Source organism: Bos taurus, chromosome 2 (genome assembly GCF_002263795.3).
Source record: "Bos taurus isolate L1 Dominette 01449 registration number 42190680 breed Hereford chromosome 2, ARS-UCD2.0, whole genome shotgun sequence".
In the NCBI taxonomy this organism is placed as follows: domain Eukaryota; kingdom Metazoa; phylum Chordata; class Mammalia; order Artiodactyla; family Bovidae; genus Bos; species Bos taurus.
In genome coordinates this window covers 38,550,144-38,570,061 of record NC_037329.1, presented here as the reverse complement: position 1 = coordinate 38,570,061, position 19,918 = coordinate 38,550,144, and the positions used below count along the sequence as shown (strand labels likewise).

Genomic DNA, 19,918 nt, shown 5'->3' with positions numbered 1-19,918 from the left:
CTTAGGAAAACCTGAAGCTAGCCCCTTCCCTAATATGGGATCGGTTTTCCTGAGGGATCTTCCTGAGTAGTCCTTTCTTATATCCAGAGTTTTAGAATAAAATAGCTGAAGAAAGAAAATGAGTGGACCAAGTCAAAGATGTAAATTAAAAAGCCCAAAATACAGGGCTGAGCCCAAAGGAAAGCAGTAGACAGAAAGTGGAGCAAAAATAAAAGGTTTTCAAGTCCAAAGGCTGAGCACAGTTGGCCCTATTCTGCCCTGCTTATGATATCTATCAAGGGATGTACGGTAATTGACATGCCAGCTAAGGAACTCTAATAAGGAACAAACAAATTGGGAATGAGGAACAAACAACTCTCATGCAGTGGCCGTGTGCATCCTCAAAGTGGTACACACAAGCAGAGAGAGTGACCAGGATGCAGGTTACCTTTAAAGGTAGGCAAGGGACAAGAGTCACGAAAGTAATACCTCTGTGTCATTTCCTCTTTTAAAAAAGTTGTCTACTCTTAAATTTTTTTTTAATTGATGAAAGATTCTTTAAATTCTATAGTGCTTTACAATTTTCAAAAGTTTCTCACACATGATTTCATATACTGTATGTCATTCTTGATGTCAATTGCCCACAAAGCAGAGAGACAAAGAAATATAACTTCCATTTAAAACATAAAACCATACCCCAAATCTGCTTCTGGGCTTCCCTTGTGGCTCATCTGGTAAAGAATCTGCCCGCAATGTGGGAGGCCCTGGGTTCAATCCCTGGGTTGGGAAGATTCCCTGGAGAAGGGAAAGGCTACCCAGTCCAGCATTCTGGCCTGGAGAATTCCATGGGCTATATATAGTCCATGGAGTTGCAAAGAGTCGGACACGACTGAGCGACTTTCACTTCACTTCACTTCAAATCTACTTTTAAAAATGAACACACTGCAAAAAAGATTCCCAATTAGTTCATTCATAAATTTTCCATTCTTACTGTCAGTGCAAGCCAAGAAGCAGACGCCTTTTTGAATCAGGAATGGATTTTCTATAATAAACAATACTGCGCCTATGGTGATTGTGGTAATGTTACAGCAATGTTGAGCTAACACTCCCCAAAGCTCCTCCTTTCCCAAACATTGTAGCTGGCCTGCTGAAGGAATACATTTCTTTGTTCAAATTTCGTCTTTTACTTAATCTGAGCACCACTCTGAAATACTGTTGATCAGCAAAATTACCAAAATCCGAACATCCAAAGAAAGAAATTTAGAATTCTTAAAAGCCACAAAATAGATAATCAGCAAGCAATTGAATGTAGATGAAGTAGTTTCACATCTCCCTAACTTTCTCTTTTGCTATTCCCTTTTCTCTTTATTCGTCCCTTTTTTTGAGAGAATAATTTTGAAAATTAAACTGTGTGTTTTTTTAATAATGTGCAGTCCTGGTTCTAAACCTAGTTCATAGACTTCAGGAGATGGGGCAAAAAGAAATATCAACCGAAGACTAACAAACATTACTTCAACTCTTGGATGCCAAGGCTTCTTTTTCAGTGCAGGGGAGCTGTTTAGTAAGGTACACATTGCTGAGTCATGTAAATGAGACTATCACTTAAATAATCAAGTCTGTAAACCAATAATGATGACTTGTTTCAAACAGTGTTGTTTACTATGTCATATCGTGATATACTGTCCTTTAACATGGCTGAGTGGAGAAGACTATCTTAGCATATGCTACCATTCTGCGTTCAGAATTATAGAAGCCATTTAGATAGTAATTTAGACTAGAGGTTCCCAGCAGTGCCCAATGTGATTAGTTACATTAGCAATTCTAAGAAACAAAATTCTGACTACTTGATCTCATGCTTTTGCTAAAGTTTTATCAGGATTCAACCTTGTATCTTCCTTGCTACTAACTCAAAGAAAACTCATTTAGTCTGCCTTAAAATGCAAAATAAACTTCTAAGTACACTTCTAAAGAAAAACTGGTTTTCTACTTTCTGAATGAAATGTCCTTATCCCCTCTCTTCCCAGTTTGATGTAGCAGAATTTAAACAGGTAGGGGAAAGAAAGCTAAACAAGGTTCCTTCCCCCCTTTTTTTCATACAAAACTTGACTGTGGTCCAGTGATGGAGAAGGCAGTTGGATAGGCTAGTTCCCAGCCTGTATCAACCGTCAGGACGGGCTAGTTCCCAGCCTGTATCAGCCACCATCAAATGTCTGCACAGCTGGCTAAGGGCAGTCATCCAGGTGTAGCACCTGAGCTCCCAAGACTAGTGAGAGCAAGTCTTCTCCAGCAAAAACGCTTAACTGCAGAACCCCCAGTCACTTTTAGCTTTGTTATCTAGCAGAACAAGACTTAATTCAAGACAGTTTTAGGCAATGCACAGTCATGGCATTAAATAACACTGAATCACATTAAAAGCTGCCACCCTGACCATCTTTCAATTCATGAGTCAATGACAAGGAGAGCATCGATTTGGTATCAGCATGACTTTTAACATCTTTCTAGTATTCACAGATCTTTGCCTTTTTAAAAGGGACCATCTGACTCAGCACAGTAACCCTGTAGAATGTTATTACTTTTCCCTTCAGCACTTGACGTAACCTATTCACAGCATGTGGTTCTCTTTCTCACTTAAAGCTTAAAGGTGCTTTAAAATTAACACTTGACAAACAATTTCAAAAAGTGAAAAAAGAGTCGCTTCTTAATGTGATTTCATCATTTTAAACTGTGCAAAAAGAGTAACTTTAAAACATACAATACAATGGTTTCTAACTCTGTGCAAGCCGCAGGCTAACAGTGAGCCAGAGAAATGCAGCTGATCTGAATGGTGTGTGCTGTACGTGTCAAATACACAACAGATTTTGAAAGTTTATTTTAAAAAAAAGGATGCAAAGTATCTCATTAATAATTCTTTATGATTATATACTGAAATGATTATTATGTTTACTAAGTCATGTTAAATATATTCTTAAAATTAATACCATCTGTGGGTTGTTTTTGTTTTTTTAACTTTTTTAAAGACAGCAAAGAGATCAAACCAGTCCATCCTAAAGGAAATCAACCCTGAATATTCATTGGAAGGACCGATGCTGAAGCTCCAATACTCTGGCCACCTGAGGTCAAGAGCCGATTCACTGGAAAAGACCCTCATGCTGGAAGAGACTGAGGGCAGGAGGAGAAGGGGGCAACAGAGGATCAGATGGTTGGATGGCATCACCAACTCAATGGACAGGAGTTTGAGCAAACTCTGGGAGATGGTGAAGGACAGGGCAGCCTGACATGCGACAGTCCATGGGGTTGCAACGAGTCAGACACAACTTAGTAACTGAACAGCAACAACAACTACAAAATTTTAAATTACACATGCCCCACATATTTCCATTGGACAGCACTGGCGTAACCAAGTGAGTGCCCTCCACAAGGGGGCAGCACAGGAGCACAAAAAAGGTAATAGCTGCTTTTTTGGATGTCAGGTTTTAAAGTCTTAAATTACAGGGTGTTAAAATAATCTAGACAGGAAAGTGATTTTTAATATTAGGCAAAGGGTGCCTTTTTTTCTAAAAGCCCTATTATGGCTAAAAATAGGGTAACTGAGTACCATAAACTCCAACCCTGCCCTCCCACCATCAAAATTATAGGTGACCATTGTCTGTCCCTGTCCCTTTACTCCCCAAAGAAAAATAACTACCAAGATTCAACTAAAATAAATCCACTCACTCATTTAATGTAAATGTCTGTCTAAAATAAATGTTCTCACATAGAGGAGACTAAACTCACGTAAGCGTGCCAGCATATACTTGCTAAGAACGTAAGATTCCAGTAGTACGTGTACACATGGTCCAATCACCAGCAACTTGCTTAGCATTTCATACTTGAAATAACAAAGCATCTTCAGCCATCTCTATCACATTAGGGGTCCCCTGGAGCCCAAACTCACTGCTAAAGTGCTGTCTCCAACGTTGGTGGTGATGAGTCCTTCAATGGTGCCATATTCCACATCTCTGGGGTTGAGGCGTTCTTGATTGCGCCTTTTAAATTTTCGGAGAGCAACTCCCAATAGGCAGGCTAGAAGGCATACTGCGAACACTACAGACAAAATGATGAGGCCAACCTCCAAGTGGAAATTCTGTGTTCCAGGAAAAGATTTCCCTGGAGATGGGGGAGAGAAGAGTAATTGGCTATAGGATCATTGTTTTTAATGTTTAGCATAACCAATACCTAACAAGTAGCTCCCGATCCCGACCACATAGTTTTATAAGTCGCAAAGTGCTAAAACTAAAATACTTTATAACACCTGGCCAACAGCCCAGTCATTTAACCATTATTCATTGAGATACAATAGGATTTTGAAAAAATTCCACTGAGAACCAACTTAATGCATCTGTGTGAAAAGTGTTTGTAAAATATAAAGTATTATATAAGTCTGATACTATCCTTATTAAATTAAGATTTGATCTGTAAGGATGTTTTATCATCAAGCCCTCACAGACAGATATTATGCTGCAGTATTTCTATGAGAAAGTGCTATCTGAGTTAAGACCAAATTATCCAATCTGTGGGCCTTCTCTTCAGTGTTACCTTGGATATCTATTGCTGTATTCTCATTGCTATTTTTACATCATGATTTATGCCTAGGAACCTATTCATTCAACTTTCTTTAACTCACTTATTCAACATTAATTCACTCACTTAAAACATTCACTCTTTGATTCACTCACTCACCTAATCACACACTGACTCTCTGGCTCAGACATTATCACATCATCCATTCAAACATTTATGCGTTCATTCACCTAAACACTCACGTGTCACAGAGGCTTTCATCTTGTCTAGTGAGTTAAGTCAAAGTTTCTTACTTGGATAGTGAAGGTCATAGTTAAAAGATCCCAAAGCAATTATCACCTCTGAATTTCAGACCCCCTCCTAAGACATTATACAACCAAGCCCTGTTCTTCCCCACGAAGGTCTTATTCTTTCAATGTTCCTGGCCTCTTCAGTCATCCAATCTCAAGCTGAATTTCCTTTACAAATTTCTCTAAACTTTCCAAATCCAAATTAATCAACAACTTGGCACATAATACTCCAAGGTACATGTCATTTGTAAGATAAAGTATAAAACTAATTATGTACAACATTAAATTATAAATATCATGCCTCCCTAATTAAATTAGAAACTCCTTAAGTAAATACATTTTGTACTACAACTCTAATCTGGCAGGGTCTTCTGCAGACGAGAAACTTTTCATACTGTAGACATGATTTTTATGTGAATGCAGACATTTTTCATGGTCCATCCACTCTATTAATCACAGTTTCACTCACAAAGTTTATTCCATCAAGTACCCTTTTTAGTTTTAACCATTTAATACAAAATCTCTATTATTCAATCCTATTTGCTTATCAGACTTTAACCTTTCTATAGACCTTAAGGTCCTCACCATAACTTTAAAAATTATGAATTATGCAACATGATCTTATATCAGTTTTTTGTTTGTTTGTTTGTTTGTTTTCATTTTTCTCTCTCTCTCTCTCTTGCTAGTTAGCATTTCTGGCCTTGGATGCTCCTCATAATCTCTCCTATAGTTTGTTTCTTTTTTGTGTGAGTGTAAGATTGATTAAGGACACCTATTAAAAATGTGCTATATATTAAGACAGTAAATTTGGCTTGAGCTGAATCTACAGACTAAGGTACATTAATATTTGTAGGGACTTTGAGATGCAGTTCAGGGCTCATTTTATGGGGAAACAGTTTCAGAAGAGGACTGAAGTCCATATTGACTATAATATGGAGAAGATTCCACATAACCTACAAGGTTGAGATGAAATCTCACCCAGGTTCAATTTGCAGTGACAGATCACTGGGCATCTGATACAGGAGAATGGCTTTGTCTCCTTCCTCTTAAGAAGGAAGGCATTCCTCTCAGATACCAGAGCCTTATGTTCCATTTTCTTCCCTACATACTCAACATAGAGACAAGTACCTAATAAGCACAACTGTTTTAGAAAGTATGATATCATAGCTCCTTTCAGAAAAAGGTATCAGGAGCTACTCACCTCCTCATGACACCAAGAGACATCTGGTCTGCCAAATCGTCCCCATAGTAGATATCACTCTGCTCACTTTCCCTAATACGCCCATCCTCGTTATAGATTCCCAAAGGCCATGCCTTTCTCTTCCTCACTGGACCTAACTTGCTTGTCACCCATTGTTCAAAGAGTAGGAGGAAAGCCTTGTGGCTACTCACATTTTTAACCCACAAAGAACCAGGATAAGACTGACTAAAACCCTTGACCTAGAAATAGAAAAGTCCATGGGAACCTTTAGTAGGCAGCTGGGCCGTGATGTTCCTGTTACACCAGTCCCCTTGGCAGCACTCCACAGCCTGGCCAGGTGACGGCGGGGTCTTACAGGTCATCTTCCCCTGCTCGTAGACCTGGAAGCAGCCTTTCTGGTAGACGTGGAAGCCATCATTTATGCTCAGCGAGGAAAAGCACTGCTGGCCTTCACAGTGGGCCTCATCCCCACAGGAGAGGCCTTCACACACACACATGTAAAGCTTGGGGTTTACCTTGGGCTTCTCATCTGCAGAGTGGGGACAGAAAGGAAGACAAACAAACAAAAATCACTGTGTGGGTTGTAACCCCATTGGGGGAATCACGCAGTGTCTCCAAGACCAATACAAACACATTAGCCGAACAGAAGAAAGTCAGGTGAAGCATCACCACTGGTCATGATCTCTCATCTGACCAACCACCAAATAATAATCACCTCTCAAGATATGAATGTGTTTCTCTAAGCTGGGTGTGTTTTTGATCCTACTAGGCTGAAGAACGGTTATCATCTGTTACAGGCTTCGGAAAATGGACTTCTCCCATTGTGGCTTTCACGGTATCTTTGGTCTGGTGGGCTCTCATACCCCAGTTCTTGAATCAGAATGTTTTTACCAGAACATAATGCTCTTACTTTTATTTTTTGTAGAAGAGGTTCCTAGATACATGGCATCTGCTAACACCAGCTCCCACTAGCTGCATACGAAACCCCGTAACTACTCACACAAGGGCAGCTGATGTTCCTGCCATCACCTGTCTGCCTCAGAAACACAGCAGTACAGTAAGAGTTCACAAAGGCGCACGGTCTATAATTACATATCCATATTATCGATAGTTTCGCTTAGATGTCTAGATTACTTTTTCCGTAGGAGAACACTTAAGTTTTTACATTAATTACTATGGGAATTCATCACCGCTAAAGCATTTTCAACTGGCAGAAAAAAAAAATTGGCACTAATTATTGAGGATGGAAGCACAAAAGGACAAAGGGAATAGAACAGTGTTTGAACAGTAAAGTAACAAGTGGGACTAAAGGAAAAGCCTACACAGGTTGGACCAAGGCACAAGACAGATCATCAGTGAAGCATGCCTCACCAGACCTCCTAATTGTCTCTTTCTGAAAACACTCATTTTCAGTTTGATCTTTCAAATCACTCTTTTCTTTCCTGTGTTAGAATAATTAGTTCAGACTTGCTGGTACCAACAGTTTCCACTAGTGGAGAAGGAAAGTGAAGACAGCATATAAACAGCCAACTCCTGGAGGCCCCTGTTAGTCTGCTGAGGCCCCTTTGACCAAAGCACTGTTCATATAGAGGGGTGGCGCCTTTCAAAGCCCCCTGAAGGTCTGCAGCACACACAGACTGCCTTCCACTCCCTGAACCCTCTGTGGCAGCAGGTCAGCGAGAGAACGGCTTCCTTCTTAAAATAACAGGTCGGACGGCTGTGCTTTCAAGAGGAGACCTTAAGGTAAGGTCTTTGAAAATGTCAAGTTCATTTACACAGATTTGTGTGGGTATGTGTGGAGGTGTGGGTTATCTCAAAAAGAGAAAAGCGTTCTTCATCTTTCTTCTCCCCTCTTCAAAGCAGTGAAAAATAGTTCACTGCCCACTGTAATGTGGGTGCCTCGTCCCACAGAGTAAGCGCATACAGACACACAGACACAAGCTTTCTATTTATAATTGCCTTGCTAGGTCTTTTGAAAACCACAAGGGGCTCATCCAAGAGCAGAGACATGCCCGAAAGCAGAAAATCCAAAATAGCCGCTGACAGTGTATGTATGTCACCAGTCTCACCCCCAAGGAGCAAGAGCCCTCAGACATTTTTAATGAGCAATAACGCTAATGAGCCGAGGGGTAGTCTTTTATTTTTCCTTGCCTAGAGAAATCCAAGAGAAATTCCAGCACCAATCTATTTCTATGAGGATGAGAAACATATATATCTGTTGACATAATCCAGCAAAAAGTTTACTCTTGCCAAAAGCAAGTTGAAAGATAATATTTCTAGGGAGTCTAGACACGCTTGCCACTCTCGGATGGCACAAAGCTGTGCTGAGAGTTGCCAACTATGCTGCCCAGCAGGTGATGGCTCTCTGGAGGGAAATGGATAGGAGGGGTGAGGGGCAGAGTTAGTGGTGTCATACTGACTTGCGATCAGAGCTGAGAATTTAAAAGTATATGTTGAAAAGCTGTTGAGTAATGTAATGTATGTAAATGTGAAACACAAATGTGTATTTTAAGACCCTAAATAATTTTTAAAGGTCATGGATATCCAAAAATACATAACTGAACACATTAAAGAGGTTGTATCTGTTGATGCTTGGTTGGGGAAGAGGGCTTGAAGGGGTAAAACGAAAATAACACAGGAGAGAAGCTGGCCACAGACTGATAATGAATAGAGGAGGATGAATCATTTACTTGCTACACGTACGGTCTGCCAGGAACAACAACAACAACCCCAGGCCATAGAGGGCTCACTCATCACTGATTCTATGGAAACAGATGGTTCAGGGTACCAAAGAATTAATCGCACTTGGTGGTTATAATAAAAAAAAAAAAGTCAATTAAAAGAAATAAAATAATGACAATAATAATTTCTCTAATGTGCCTTCAGAGTGAACTCGGTTCTTAAAGTCAGAGCCCAAACTCCAGGAGCACAGGCACAAGATGTCTCCTGCCTTGCCAAGGTCTCTGGCTTTTGAAAGGACATGGGGATGGTCTGACAGATGTTTCAATTGTGACCTAGAGAATATTGCCAGAAGTGAGCAGCCTCAAGTACATACCATCTTTAGTAAGATTCAGCCCACTAGACCCAACCCTGCAGTGCATCCAGGCATAACTGGGTACAGATCTTAATCAGATTTTATCCTCTGGGGTCATACTCTAAGTTAAAAACCAAGGTTTTCAGATCTTCCCTGCCACAATCAGAAAAAAGGAAAAAAGAAGGAAGACAACTCTTAACTCTATGTAATAATTAACTCAGTCTCTGATATGGGACCATGAGTTCAGTTCAGCAGTTAGCAAATGGGAAAGTATAAAAACTCCACCAACTCTGCTTCCTATTTTGCTTTTCACCAACATTTACTTTTCTTAATTTGTGAATTCCCATATAACTGATTAGCAGAGCCCTTAGTGAATCAGTTTTTTTTTACACAGCCAAATATAAAGACCTAAAGACCTTAAATTCACAAGAATATAAGAATGACCCCATGCACCCACACACACATCTACACCAGACCCAAACATTAGTTAAACGCCACTTTGGCAATCTTATCCAACAGAGTAGATCAACCTAAGAGACCCCAAGAGGATTTTCTGAGCCAGGATCACTAATTCAACAAAGCAGGTTACAAGCAAGGTAGTAGCATTTTCAGACCTTAATATTCACAATTCTAAGATGCACAGCAGGCCCCCAAATGCCTGTGCCTCCCTGTTTTCATCTTGTTAAAATTTAGGAATAACCGTAACATGTGTGGGCCTGGGATATCTTATTTGGGGTAGGCTGGTGGGGTGGGGAAGTGTGAGAATTATCACAAAGCCCTTTTCAGGGCCACAAACAAGGGTCTGTGGACCTCTAATCTCTCAGACTGAGATATAAATACACTACACATCAGGGAACACCGAGGAAGGATAATCACCTTCTGTGACTGATTTTCAACAGTCCAGCCAGGAAGCACCACATCTGATATGAAGCATTTTACACTTGCCTGTGCAAATAACTACGAAGTGCCCTGGCAGAAGGCAGTCAGTCTACTCTACCTAATTGACGCTCATTTAAATAATTCAGTAATTGAAACGTCAAGCCAGAGGTATTCCCTCTGTGCAGAGCTCACCCACACTGTTTGTTCTAAAGGCACCTCCCAGCATTACTCAGTGTTATGGCTGGCACCCTGTGCCCTCTGGAGCCCCAGAACCAGGCCTGTGTGAACACACTGGCAGCCCACGTCTGGCTGGGAGCAGCAGGGAGTCCTAGGCGCCACCTGGAAGGATCCGGGGCTGGCTCTGCAACCACAGGCTCAGGCTGGGGATCCCAGGGGTTCACCAAGGCCGAATCTTTTAAGATTCTCCTTGTTCTGGGCGATACCCAGCTCACCATCTGGACACACCTACTCTCACAGCCTAATCCTGGACTGGCAGAGGAAGAGGCAGAGCAAAGAGCATCGCGGATTTTCTAAGACTGTCCACAGTTTGGGATGATCTTGTGCCTCAGAGTAAGAGGACCCACATTCATGTCTTAAGTGGGACTTGAGCAACCTATGCACATGATGAAGGGATTTCCATATTCTCCTGCCCACCTGCTCAGTCATGCACTACAGAATGCTCTAAGGCATTTCAGTTGATGATCATTCTTAATGGTGCACAAAACCCGTTTCCCACTGAAGTCTTTGACACAGAAGACAAACGAGAAAATGCTCCAAGTCAACCAGCCTGTAGCTGTGATCCCAGGAATCAGCAAAAGGAACAGCTGAATTTCTCACAAGCTCACCTCAGAGTGGCACAAACAACACTGTAATGATTAGACTACTGTCTCTTAGACTATTGTCCAATATCTCAGAACTTTATAGGCTAAAAAAGGAACCCCAAACATCCGTGGACTTCTTCCAACAGTATAAACAGTTCATTCATTTGAAATGACAGCTTCTATTAGGCTCATAGATACGGGAGGCCTTCCATCAGCTCCTAATCCGAGAGTGCAGTATGGCACCTTTCCAGAATCTTCAGCATTTGAGATCTCTGGCATTAAACAAAGGCTTACGGAAGGATTTTGCAATGCCAGGTATCACTGCCAGCAAGCCTGCTCCTGAGACAGAAACACAAAGGTCTGTCCAGACTGCCTAGTGAAGGGCATTTGATGGTCTGGCAAGAAAGCAGGCTATATGCTTGGAAATAAAAGACACCCAGGTGCCTAAATGCTCTCATTATAAAACATCCACTTAGGGATCCCAAATCATTTTTTTTTTTTTAAACCTGAACAGAGAAATTGATATTTGGTAAAGTTTTACAAGCCAAAAAGAAAATAGGAATAGGGGCAATTGAATAGGATCAAATATAAATTAGAATAACGACAATAAAAAACAATAGTAGGGTTTCCACAATTTTGAACTCACGATGCCTCCACTCTGAATGCGCCCTTTCTCCAGGGTTTCCTCATGGAGCTAATGGTGCCCCCATTTCAGATCTACAAGCCTGACTCCATGACCCTCAAAATGGAGATACACAGGGAATTCCCAGCAGTTAAGACTCGGTGCTTCCACTGCTGGGGCCCAGGTTCAATCCTTGGTCAGGGAACTAAGATCCCACAAGCTGCGACCCTGTCTCCCTCAAAAACGGGGGGAGACACAGTGGTCACCCTGCCCTGGCTGACCTGCTCTCCACCTTTCCAGCCTCACCTCTGATCCCCTTGGTTCTGGGAGGGGTTCCTCCTGCTTTGGGAGCCCAGGTCTGCTAGGTATGGAATTCCCCACCATGGGATGCTGGGCTTCCTTCCTGAGGACACCCCCCAACCCAGTCTGTGCCCGTCTTCCCTTCAGATCTCACCTCATTCTCCTCAGAGCCTTTGTTCACACCCCCAAGTGTAAAGCAGGAGCCCCTATCTACACTCACACACACGTGTCTGCACGGCTGTTCCACATCCAAATCTCCCCTCCAGACTGTGCACCCCATGAGGGGAGGAGCTGAGCCCACTCAGCTGGCCGTTAGGCTCCCCACAACTGCCTCAGCCCCTGGCGGGAGGACACGCCTGATGAACGTTTAGCTCCAGAATGAATTTTCTCTTCACAGACAGGATTTAGAGGTGGGAAGAGACATGATGCTGGTTTTCAGAGCAGACTGAGCCTATAAAGTCTTTAAATGTCAGCAGAGATCTTCAGGCAAGGCTTAGTCACCGAGCCAGCATGTCTGTGCAAACCCCTTCTCCCTGCAGGAGCTCGCCACAGCGTCACAGCTGCTCACCTACTCGGGCTTTCAAGTGTGGAAAATCGGTACTTTTTGTGGTATGGTAGGTTTTCTGTTTGCTTGTTTGTATGTGTTGGAAGAAAGAAGTAAAATGCAAGAGTTCTGAAAACAAGGAATTATTTAATATATCAATAGAAGAGCAGAGCTTTTATGGGAGGTCCTTCCAGCCTCTATGATGCTATGGTGATCAGAATGATCAAAACAGAGTGCCCTGGCTCCAGCCAGTTTAGAGAGGTCTTGCAGGACTTGCCTGCTCAGCAGGGAAAGGATGCGCCTGGTCTCTGCTCCCATTTTTCTCCTATCAGTGAAAATAATGGCATTTTCAGCAGGGAGTGAGGAAGAGTGAATTACATCATTTTCCCCTTCTTGCTCTGCTGAAGGTGATAAGGATTCCTAAGTCACCCTGCATTTGAACTGCTGAAGCTGGGGGATGGGGGAGAGTTCCATCTGTTTATTTTGTGTCTGGGCTGACTCCTTGTCTCTGAAATAATCCCTGTAAATGAAGTCTACTGCAGCAGCCACACCTTTTATTTCAAAGCCAAAAACTCAGTCTGTGTTTAAATGACTAACAAGTTAAAGAGCATTGTGGGGTATTGACCTAAGACAATACTGGTCTGTCTCTTCCGTGATTTTTATGATTCTATGAACACAGCAAAGACTTAGCTTTAACATGTGTGCCATGTCTGTGAAGCAACTCCTTCATAGGGGAGAAATATGGGGGTCATTATTTAATCTTTCTTCACTTTGTCTCCAAACTTCTTGAATTGGCGCTTCATATAAACAAATGATTACCAGGCCTAATGGAAAGTACCTACTGAGGAATTCTTTCCAAGACAATATACCCCTACTCCGCCCCATGTATTACCGACGATTCTTTCATCTAAGTGAAGCTCCAGTTGTTGGGAGAGTAACAGAGAGGACCACAGGCTGGAGGAGGGGGAAAGTGCACTGGGGAATTATAAACACTTCAGAGAAGTCATCTCTTGTTTAGATTCAGGAGATCCGGTGACGCGGTATCATCTATAGCATGTCTTAGGCTTGAAGCTCTGCTCACAACGTGGGAAGAGATGTTCCTGACTCATTTGGGTTGTCTCCACCACCCCTTAGGATATCTGGGGAGTGCATGGCTGCTCCAGCGAGGGTTTCCTACACAGGCTCTATATTGAAAATATACTGCACGGGACCAGACAGCAAAGAAGGGCCAACAGAGCTCCTGCTTCTGTTCCCCTCCAGAGCCCATGACCTTCTTCTCTGGGAATCAGGGACAGAGCCTCCAAGGTCGCCAATCTCTGCTTACCATCAGCCAGCCGCCACCGCACCCCCACTCCCTTTCCGGAAGCTTTCAAACCACAGAGATAAACCCTTCAAAAGATGGGCAGTGCTCCAGTTTGTTAACAACAGTCTTAGACTGCCAGCCTCTAGGTATCGTGACACCCAGAGCTCAAGGCAAAAACATCTAGAAGTAGTTAAATCCAGCTAAATTCCTCCTCTCAAGCTCCCTACCCTAACCCATCCCAGAGAAAAGCAGAGATGAGATATTTTCTAGACTCTCTCTTTCCAGCCCAAATGAAGCCAAAGAGATCAAAATACCCAAGGGGGAAAAAGCTGGGGCATAGCCCAAACCTCTGACATTGCTGCTTTCCTGTCCCCCAATTTTCCAATCACGTCCCAAGGTCCTGTAGGTTCACAACTCCATGGAAGGTCAAAGAAAGAAGGAATCCCATGACTACAAGCTTTGTGCATCTGTATTATAATGTGATCTTTGCTTTGCCTATCTTTATTATCCCGTCTAAAATTGAATACAGTCTACAAGAATTCATGAACTCCTAAATTCAACACACTTAGGACTGGCTTCCTCATCACAGACTGAAGATCCTACAAGTCACCATGAAAAAAGCTGAGTGTGGGTCATTTTCAGTTTACTGTTTCTTACTGCCAAGCCCACAGAAAGGCTCCTCCAGGTGCCTACACTCTAGGTGGAAACAGAAAGCCTTTCTTCAGAGTGCTGTGAACCAGAACTGGCTTTTCAAACACACATTCCACACCCCTCACCGCCCCTCTCCCCAGCTCTGTGGCACAGCACGCCATTCCCAACTTCCATGATAATCTTGGACCTTGGCAGGAGAAAGGCAGCTAAATCCGAGATGTGTCACGAGGCCACTGGCTGGGGAGCAAGAATATCTAAACACAAACCAAGGCAAGAGCAACAGGCCAGGGTTTCTGCAGAGTCCCTTTGGCTCCCATGGCTGCAGAGCACCAACAGCCTAAAGATAACCCACGTCTCTAAGAAGGGGCACTTTTAAATAGTAGCTTTAGTACTACCAGTCACTTTAGAAGTTTTTCCTTTCAGAGCCTGCTTCCATCCACACTGGCGTGCCAAGCCTGCCCAACGATGGCAAGCCCGCAGCAGAGATGAAAGCCCAGAAGGAAATGGAAAGAGTCCCAAAGGGAAACAGACAGCTCCTAACATGCTGGGATGGTATTCTGTGCCCACACTTGGACTGCTGAGAAAGAATAATCTAGCAAAGAGACACCTTGTATAAGTGATCCATTGACAGTCACGGGGGATTAATGAGCAGGTAAAAAATAAAGCAAAATAGTTTAACTCAATGTCTCCCGCTTTCTCAAACTGTGGCAGAGCACACCATGATGGCTGCTGTCCAGGGTTTTTTTTAGGAAAGCCTTTCCCTCCAAGAGGAAACACAGACCTCTCCATTTGTCAGACCCCGTTTGGCTGAGCAAGCAGAAGTGTGTGGCGTCTTCAGCACATACCGTCCATACGCAGTCACGGTGGCCACTCACTAACCACAACAGTGCCCAGTGGAACCGCTCGGAAGAGCCTGCTCCTTTTTTGTTTCCTTTGAAGCCAGGGCCAAAGTTCCCAAGATCTTCCTAAGAACCACTGAGATCCACTCAGCCCTTCACCTTAGCCAGCAGCGGAGCCCACGCTGTCCTAAATGGCAGTCGGCCCTGGGCTGGTGTACGAGGGACAGGTGCGTAGTGGGCTATTTTCAGCTGCTATCAGCTCAGTCACGAGCCGCACATGCTCAGTAGGCAGGCAAGTTTTGGTTGCCTTTCCAACCCTGGGCAGCCAAGACATACACCTTTCACAGCTGCCAGGGCAACCAGCAGCCCGGTCCTCCTCCCAAGACGGGAGCAATGAAAACAGTGTAACCTGGCCAGCCACCATGCCAGCCAGCCAGCCAGCAAGCAAGCTGCACCTCTCATGTCCCTGCCCGGGTTATTCTGAGCTGGGCTTACTGACACTCCATGGCAACACAGGAACAAAGGGCCAGCTAGAGAGGGATTTAAATATCTCACAAAAGTTGCTAGAAAAGTCAGCAGCTCAGCCTTCTGTTTCCATAATAAAAGTAGCGGTGGAATTATTGTTAGATTATTGTCGTTTGCTGCTGCTGTTAGAATTTGTGCACTGCCTACCACAAAGGTCTTCTCTCGGAACTAAGGGTTTTGTTTTTGTTTTGTTTTTGTTTTGTTGGCCACTATCGAGTTGCTATAGTTGGGATGCCTTTGAAAAGGCAGCACATGGGCCCTGTCTGCCCAAACCCTGCAGGAGGACTAGTTGTTCCCTGTCCCTTCACCTCTCATCTTGCTGTATGTAGCCTGTGATCCACTTCTATCACACAACTCCTTCAAAACACACAAACTGTGCCTAATTAATCTTTCAGTGGGCTTCCCAGGTGGCTCAGTAGCAAAGAATACACCTGCCAATACAGGAGACACAGGTTCAATCTCTGGGTCGGGGAGATCCCCTGGAGAAGGAAATGGCTGTCCACTCCAGTATTCTTGCCTGGAAAATCCCATGGACAGAGGAGCCTGCTGGGCTATATAGTTCAGTAGGGCTATATAGCTCAAAATAGTCAGACACGGCATAGTAACTAAACAACAATCCTTCAATAGCTCTCTGTGTCCTCAAGATCCAAAACAAACACCTCATGCGCAAGGCCCTGCCAGGCTACTTAGGCCCTCAACTCCCAACCCGAATGCCTTCTTCAAGCTGCTCTGCCCTGCTGGACCCCCTAGGCAGAGTCTCCCACCCACCCACTTCTCTGGACTTGGCCCTTCCCCTGTTTAAAAGTCCTCCTCAGTTCTTCCTTTGCTGGTCTAATGCCTGTCCATCCTTCCAAACCCAGCCTCCCTGGACCGCTGTCCCCAGTCCCAGCCTCATGTGCCATGTAGACTCTTCCTGCTGACACCCCAGTATGGTGCTGTAACCTGTGTCTCCTCCATCTAGACTTTGACTCTTTGACAGCAGGAACCCCTTTCCAGGTATGCTGACATCACCAGTACGGATCCTTGGCCTCATGCTGATCAATCAGCTAAAAGAAGGTTAAGACTGGTTCTCTTTTCCCAAACTTGGAATAAATTCTTTGAAAGGATATGCTTTCCTGTTCTGTCCTCAATCCAGATCAGTTTCTTGGTCGCTTATAATATTCTTTTTTATATTATGATAATTATGCATTTTGTCAAATACTCATTGAGCACCAACTATGTGCTGGGCACTGTCTCAGACACTAAAGAGAAAACAAAGACCACGCCAAGTCCCGACCTCTCTCACCCTAGGGCTCACTTTGCACGGATGGCCCCTCACCACCACCCTGTTACTGTCCCACATGGCACTGCAGATAATGGCTCTTAACAGGTAAGATAACCCACATTCAGAAACACAGTAAAAAGGAAGAAGATGGCTCATGACAGTGTTTGATGCTCTTCTGAGAAAGGCCTGATTCCTATGCAGGCCAAGAGTCTTCCTTTCAGAAGGCACTCTGACTAGGAATACCGTTTAATTACCAAAAATTACCCGGCTGCTGCTGCTAAGTCAGTTCAGTCGTGTCCTACTCTGTGCAACCCCATAGATGGCAGCCCACCAGGCTCCCCCGTCCCTGGGATTCTCCAGGCAAGAACACTGGAGTGGGTTGCCATTTCCTTCTCCAATGCAGGAAAGTAAAAAGTGAAAGTGAAGTCGCTCAGTCGTGTCCGACTCTTAGTGACCCCATAGACTGCAGCCTACCAGGGTCCTCCGTCCATGGGATTTTCCAGGCAAGAGTACTGGAGTGGGTTGCCATCGCCTTCTCCGAAAATTACCCTAAACCTTAGCAAAACTGACTGTTTGAAGCTCATGAAATAAGAAATGATGTGAAAGATAAACAGAAGCCATGAGTGTTTAACTCTACATGGCATTCTGCAGCATTATATATTTCACAGGAGTCAAAGTTTGAACTGGACTATTTGTTTTGCTTTCTCTATTTTTTACAATTTTCCTAAATGGGTCTGATTTATTATTATTATTTGGAGGGGAGGATTTTGTATTGGCTTGGTGTAAATATCAGAATTCAGAAAATAAACAAATTCAGCAAATAATAATAAATAAAAGAGGCTACTCCCTGCTCCAAGTCACCATTTGAATAAAAAAATATAGGTAGGGGTTTTTGTTTTTGCTTTAAGGTGTACTTCACCACCCCCTTCCAAGAGGAACTTCTCATTCTCCCTCCTGTTCCTTCTTTCCTTCCCACATCCCGCAAAAATACATATCCTCAGAAAGTCCATGCTCCACTCTAACCCATAACAAAGAATTAGATGCAGCATTGTGGAGGATCTAGGAAACACCCAGCTCTGCAGAGCTCAGATTCAGCTGATTAGAATCAGGGAGCAGCTGTTCCAGTGTTACCACCACGGCTGAGAAGGCACAAATGCAAACTTCCCTCTTCCTGTCAAATCACTGGCTTGCAGAGAGCGAATGGCAGGCTACATACAGTTGTAAAATAATAATAATAATAAAAGGTCTGGAGCAACTCTGTTGGAGACTGTCTGGGTTAGCTGTCAGAGTTCTCACCTGAGGGCAGCAAGGACTTCCGAGCAATATGAGCTCTTGGGAGCAGAGGGGAGCTGTCTTTCTTAAACTGTGGGTTATGACCCATTCTGGGTAGGCAAATCGATTTAGGAGTTCAAGAGAAGGTTTCTTTCTGTCTAAATGAAATAAAACTAAATAGAATAAAAAAGAGAAGAAACAGGAGTACATTAAAATAGAGTGATAGGTCTTTCATGAAATTTTCTTTTCAGATGTGTGTGAGTCCTACTCCATGATGTTTCTAAATGCAGGTGCACTGGGTCCAACTCTAAAGTGTTTCTTACCGTGAGTCAGAGAAGATCTTGAAGGTTGCCCCGCCCTGCGTCTTACACTATCTTGGAATGGACATGAGTGCTGAGTAATTACGACTATTGCGTATAACCATTATCAGGGGAAGTTGCCTGAGGTCATGCTAGATGGCAGAGGGAGGTTCTCAGCAGTATTTGGAGAGTTACAAATTAATTTTTTTTTTAATTTTTAATTTTTTACCGAAGTGTGGTTTCTGGTATCCAGCAAAGTGATTCAGTTATACATACATGTATACGCTTTCTCATATTCTTTTCCACTATGGTTTGTTACAGGACACTGAATATAATAATTCCCTGTGCTAGACAGTAGGACCTTGTTTATCTAGTTTTATATATAGTAGTTTGTATCTGCTAATCCCAAACTCCTAATTTATCTCTCTCCTATGCCCTTTCCCCTTACAAATTAATTTTTTAACGTGTTTTGTTTTCCTTGGTGTTTACTTTTCAAAAGCAAAAAATAGCACACATTCCTACCAATCTCCTGCTTCCCCAGTTTTTCCATAGGGAGGAGATGGCATCCATGTTCTTCCCCCTTGAGACCGATCTCTGTAAGAGAGAAGGGTGGAAACTGTTGCACTGCCCACTCACTGCTGACCACAGGAAACCATTTAATGAGCTAGGGCCTTGGATTTGCTTTCCCATCTGTTCAATATTTGACTCTGATTGAATTTTCAAGTCCGTTCCACACCCTACCACTAACTTCTTTCATATAAATGCATTGAATATGAGCATTTTATAATGTTCACTAGGAAAAAAAAAAAATGGATGTGGCTTTAGTTTAACTACATACAGCTGAAACAAACATTCCCCAGGAAGGAAAAGCTGAAAGGAAGCTTTGTCACAGCTCACCTTGCATCAATAATACACTCACTCTGGTAGGTGAGAAAATGTGACAGTAAAGAATCGGTACCTTGAGCGTGCACAGCTTCATCTGATATTTACATTTTAGGTCCTCATGACTAACAGCTCAGTGCATCTCATCTCTTCCCAACAAATCACTCATACGATGGTGTGTTAAAAAAAAGAAAAAGATTTTATTCTGAACAAAAGGGATAAATTATAGTAATGAGAAATGAGAGCAACAAATTTAATACGGAGACATTTCTCTTACATTCATTCACCCCTTCACGAACTTCCTGCACTCTCAATAATGAGAAATTCAAAGAAAGGCTTATTCTATTCTTCACCCCCAGTGGCAAAGAGGGGCACCTTTGTCGACCCTAACAAAAAGTCTATTGAAATGATCTCCTTCCTTCCCTTATTGGGTAATTGGGCTGGAAAGTCTGAGTAGTGATGGCTTTGGAAATACTAAAATCAAGTCAACCCAGAAAATAATTTAGTACTTAGCAATCTTCTCCAGGACAGGCCAGAATCTCTCACGGCAACAAAAGTTGCTGTAATAAAATCTAACTACGGCTTGCAAATATAATAAAATGTGGGTCATCTTAGCTTTGAAATATTTTTGAAGAAGCAGTATGGTATTCCAC

The 19,918-nt window shown here is 43.0% G+C and overlaps 1 protein-coding gene across 4 annotated transcripts in view; it reads right to left on the bottom strand.

Annotated features, from left to right (window-relative positions):
- The window catches only part of ACVR1 (activin A receptor type 1), a 131,105-nt gene that overhangs the window by 27,835 nt on the left and 83,352 nt on the right, over window positions 1-19,918 (bottom strand). For 3 of the 4 annotated variants that reach the window (XM_024999277.2, XM_024999281.2, NM_176663.3), the window contains 2 exons: window positions 6,296-6,559; window positions 3,914-4,125 (listed from right to left, as the gene is read on the bottom strand). In XM_024999277.2, the coding sequence (XP_024855045.1) occupies window positions 3,914-4,125; window positions 6,296-6,559 (476 nt within the window). Of the gene's footprint in view, window positions 1-3,913; window positions 4,126-6,295; window positions 6,560-15,029; window positions 15,052-19,918 lie in introns of those variants that run through there. The other variant, XM_059891918.1, reaches the window with a different exon arrangement.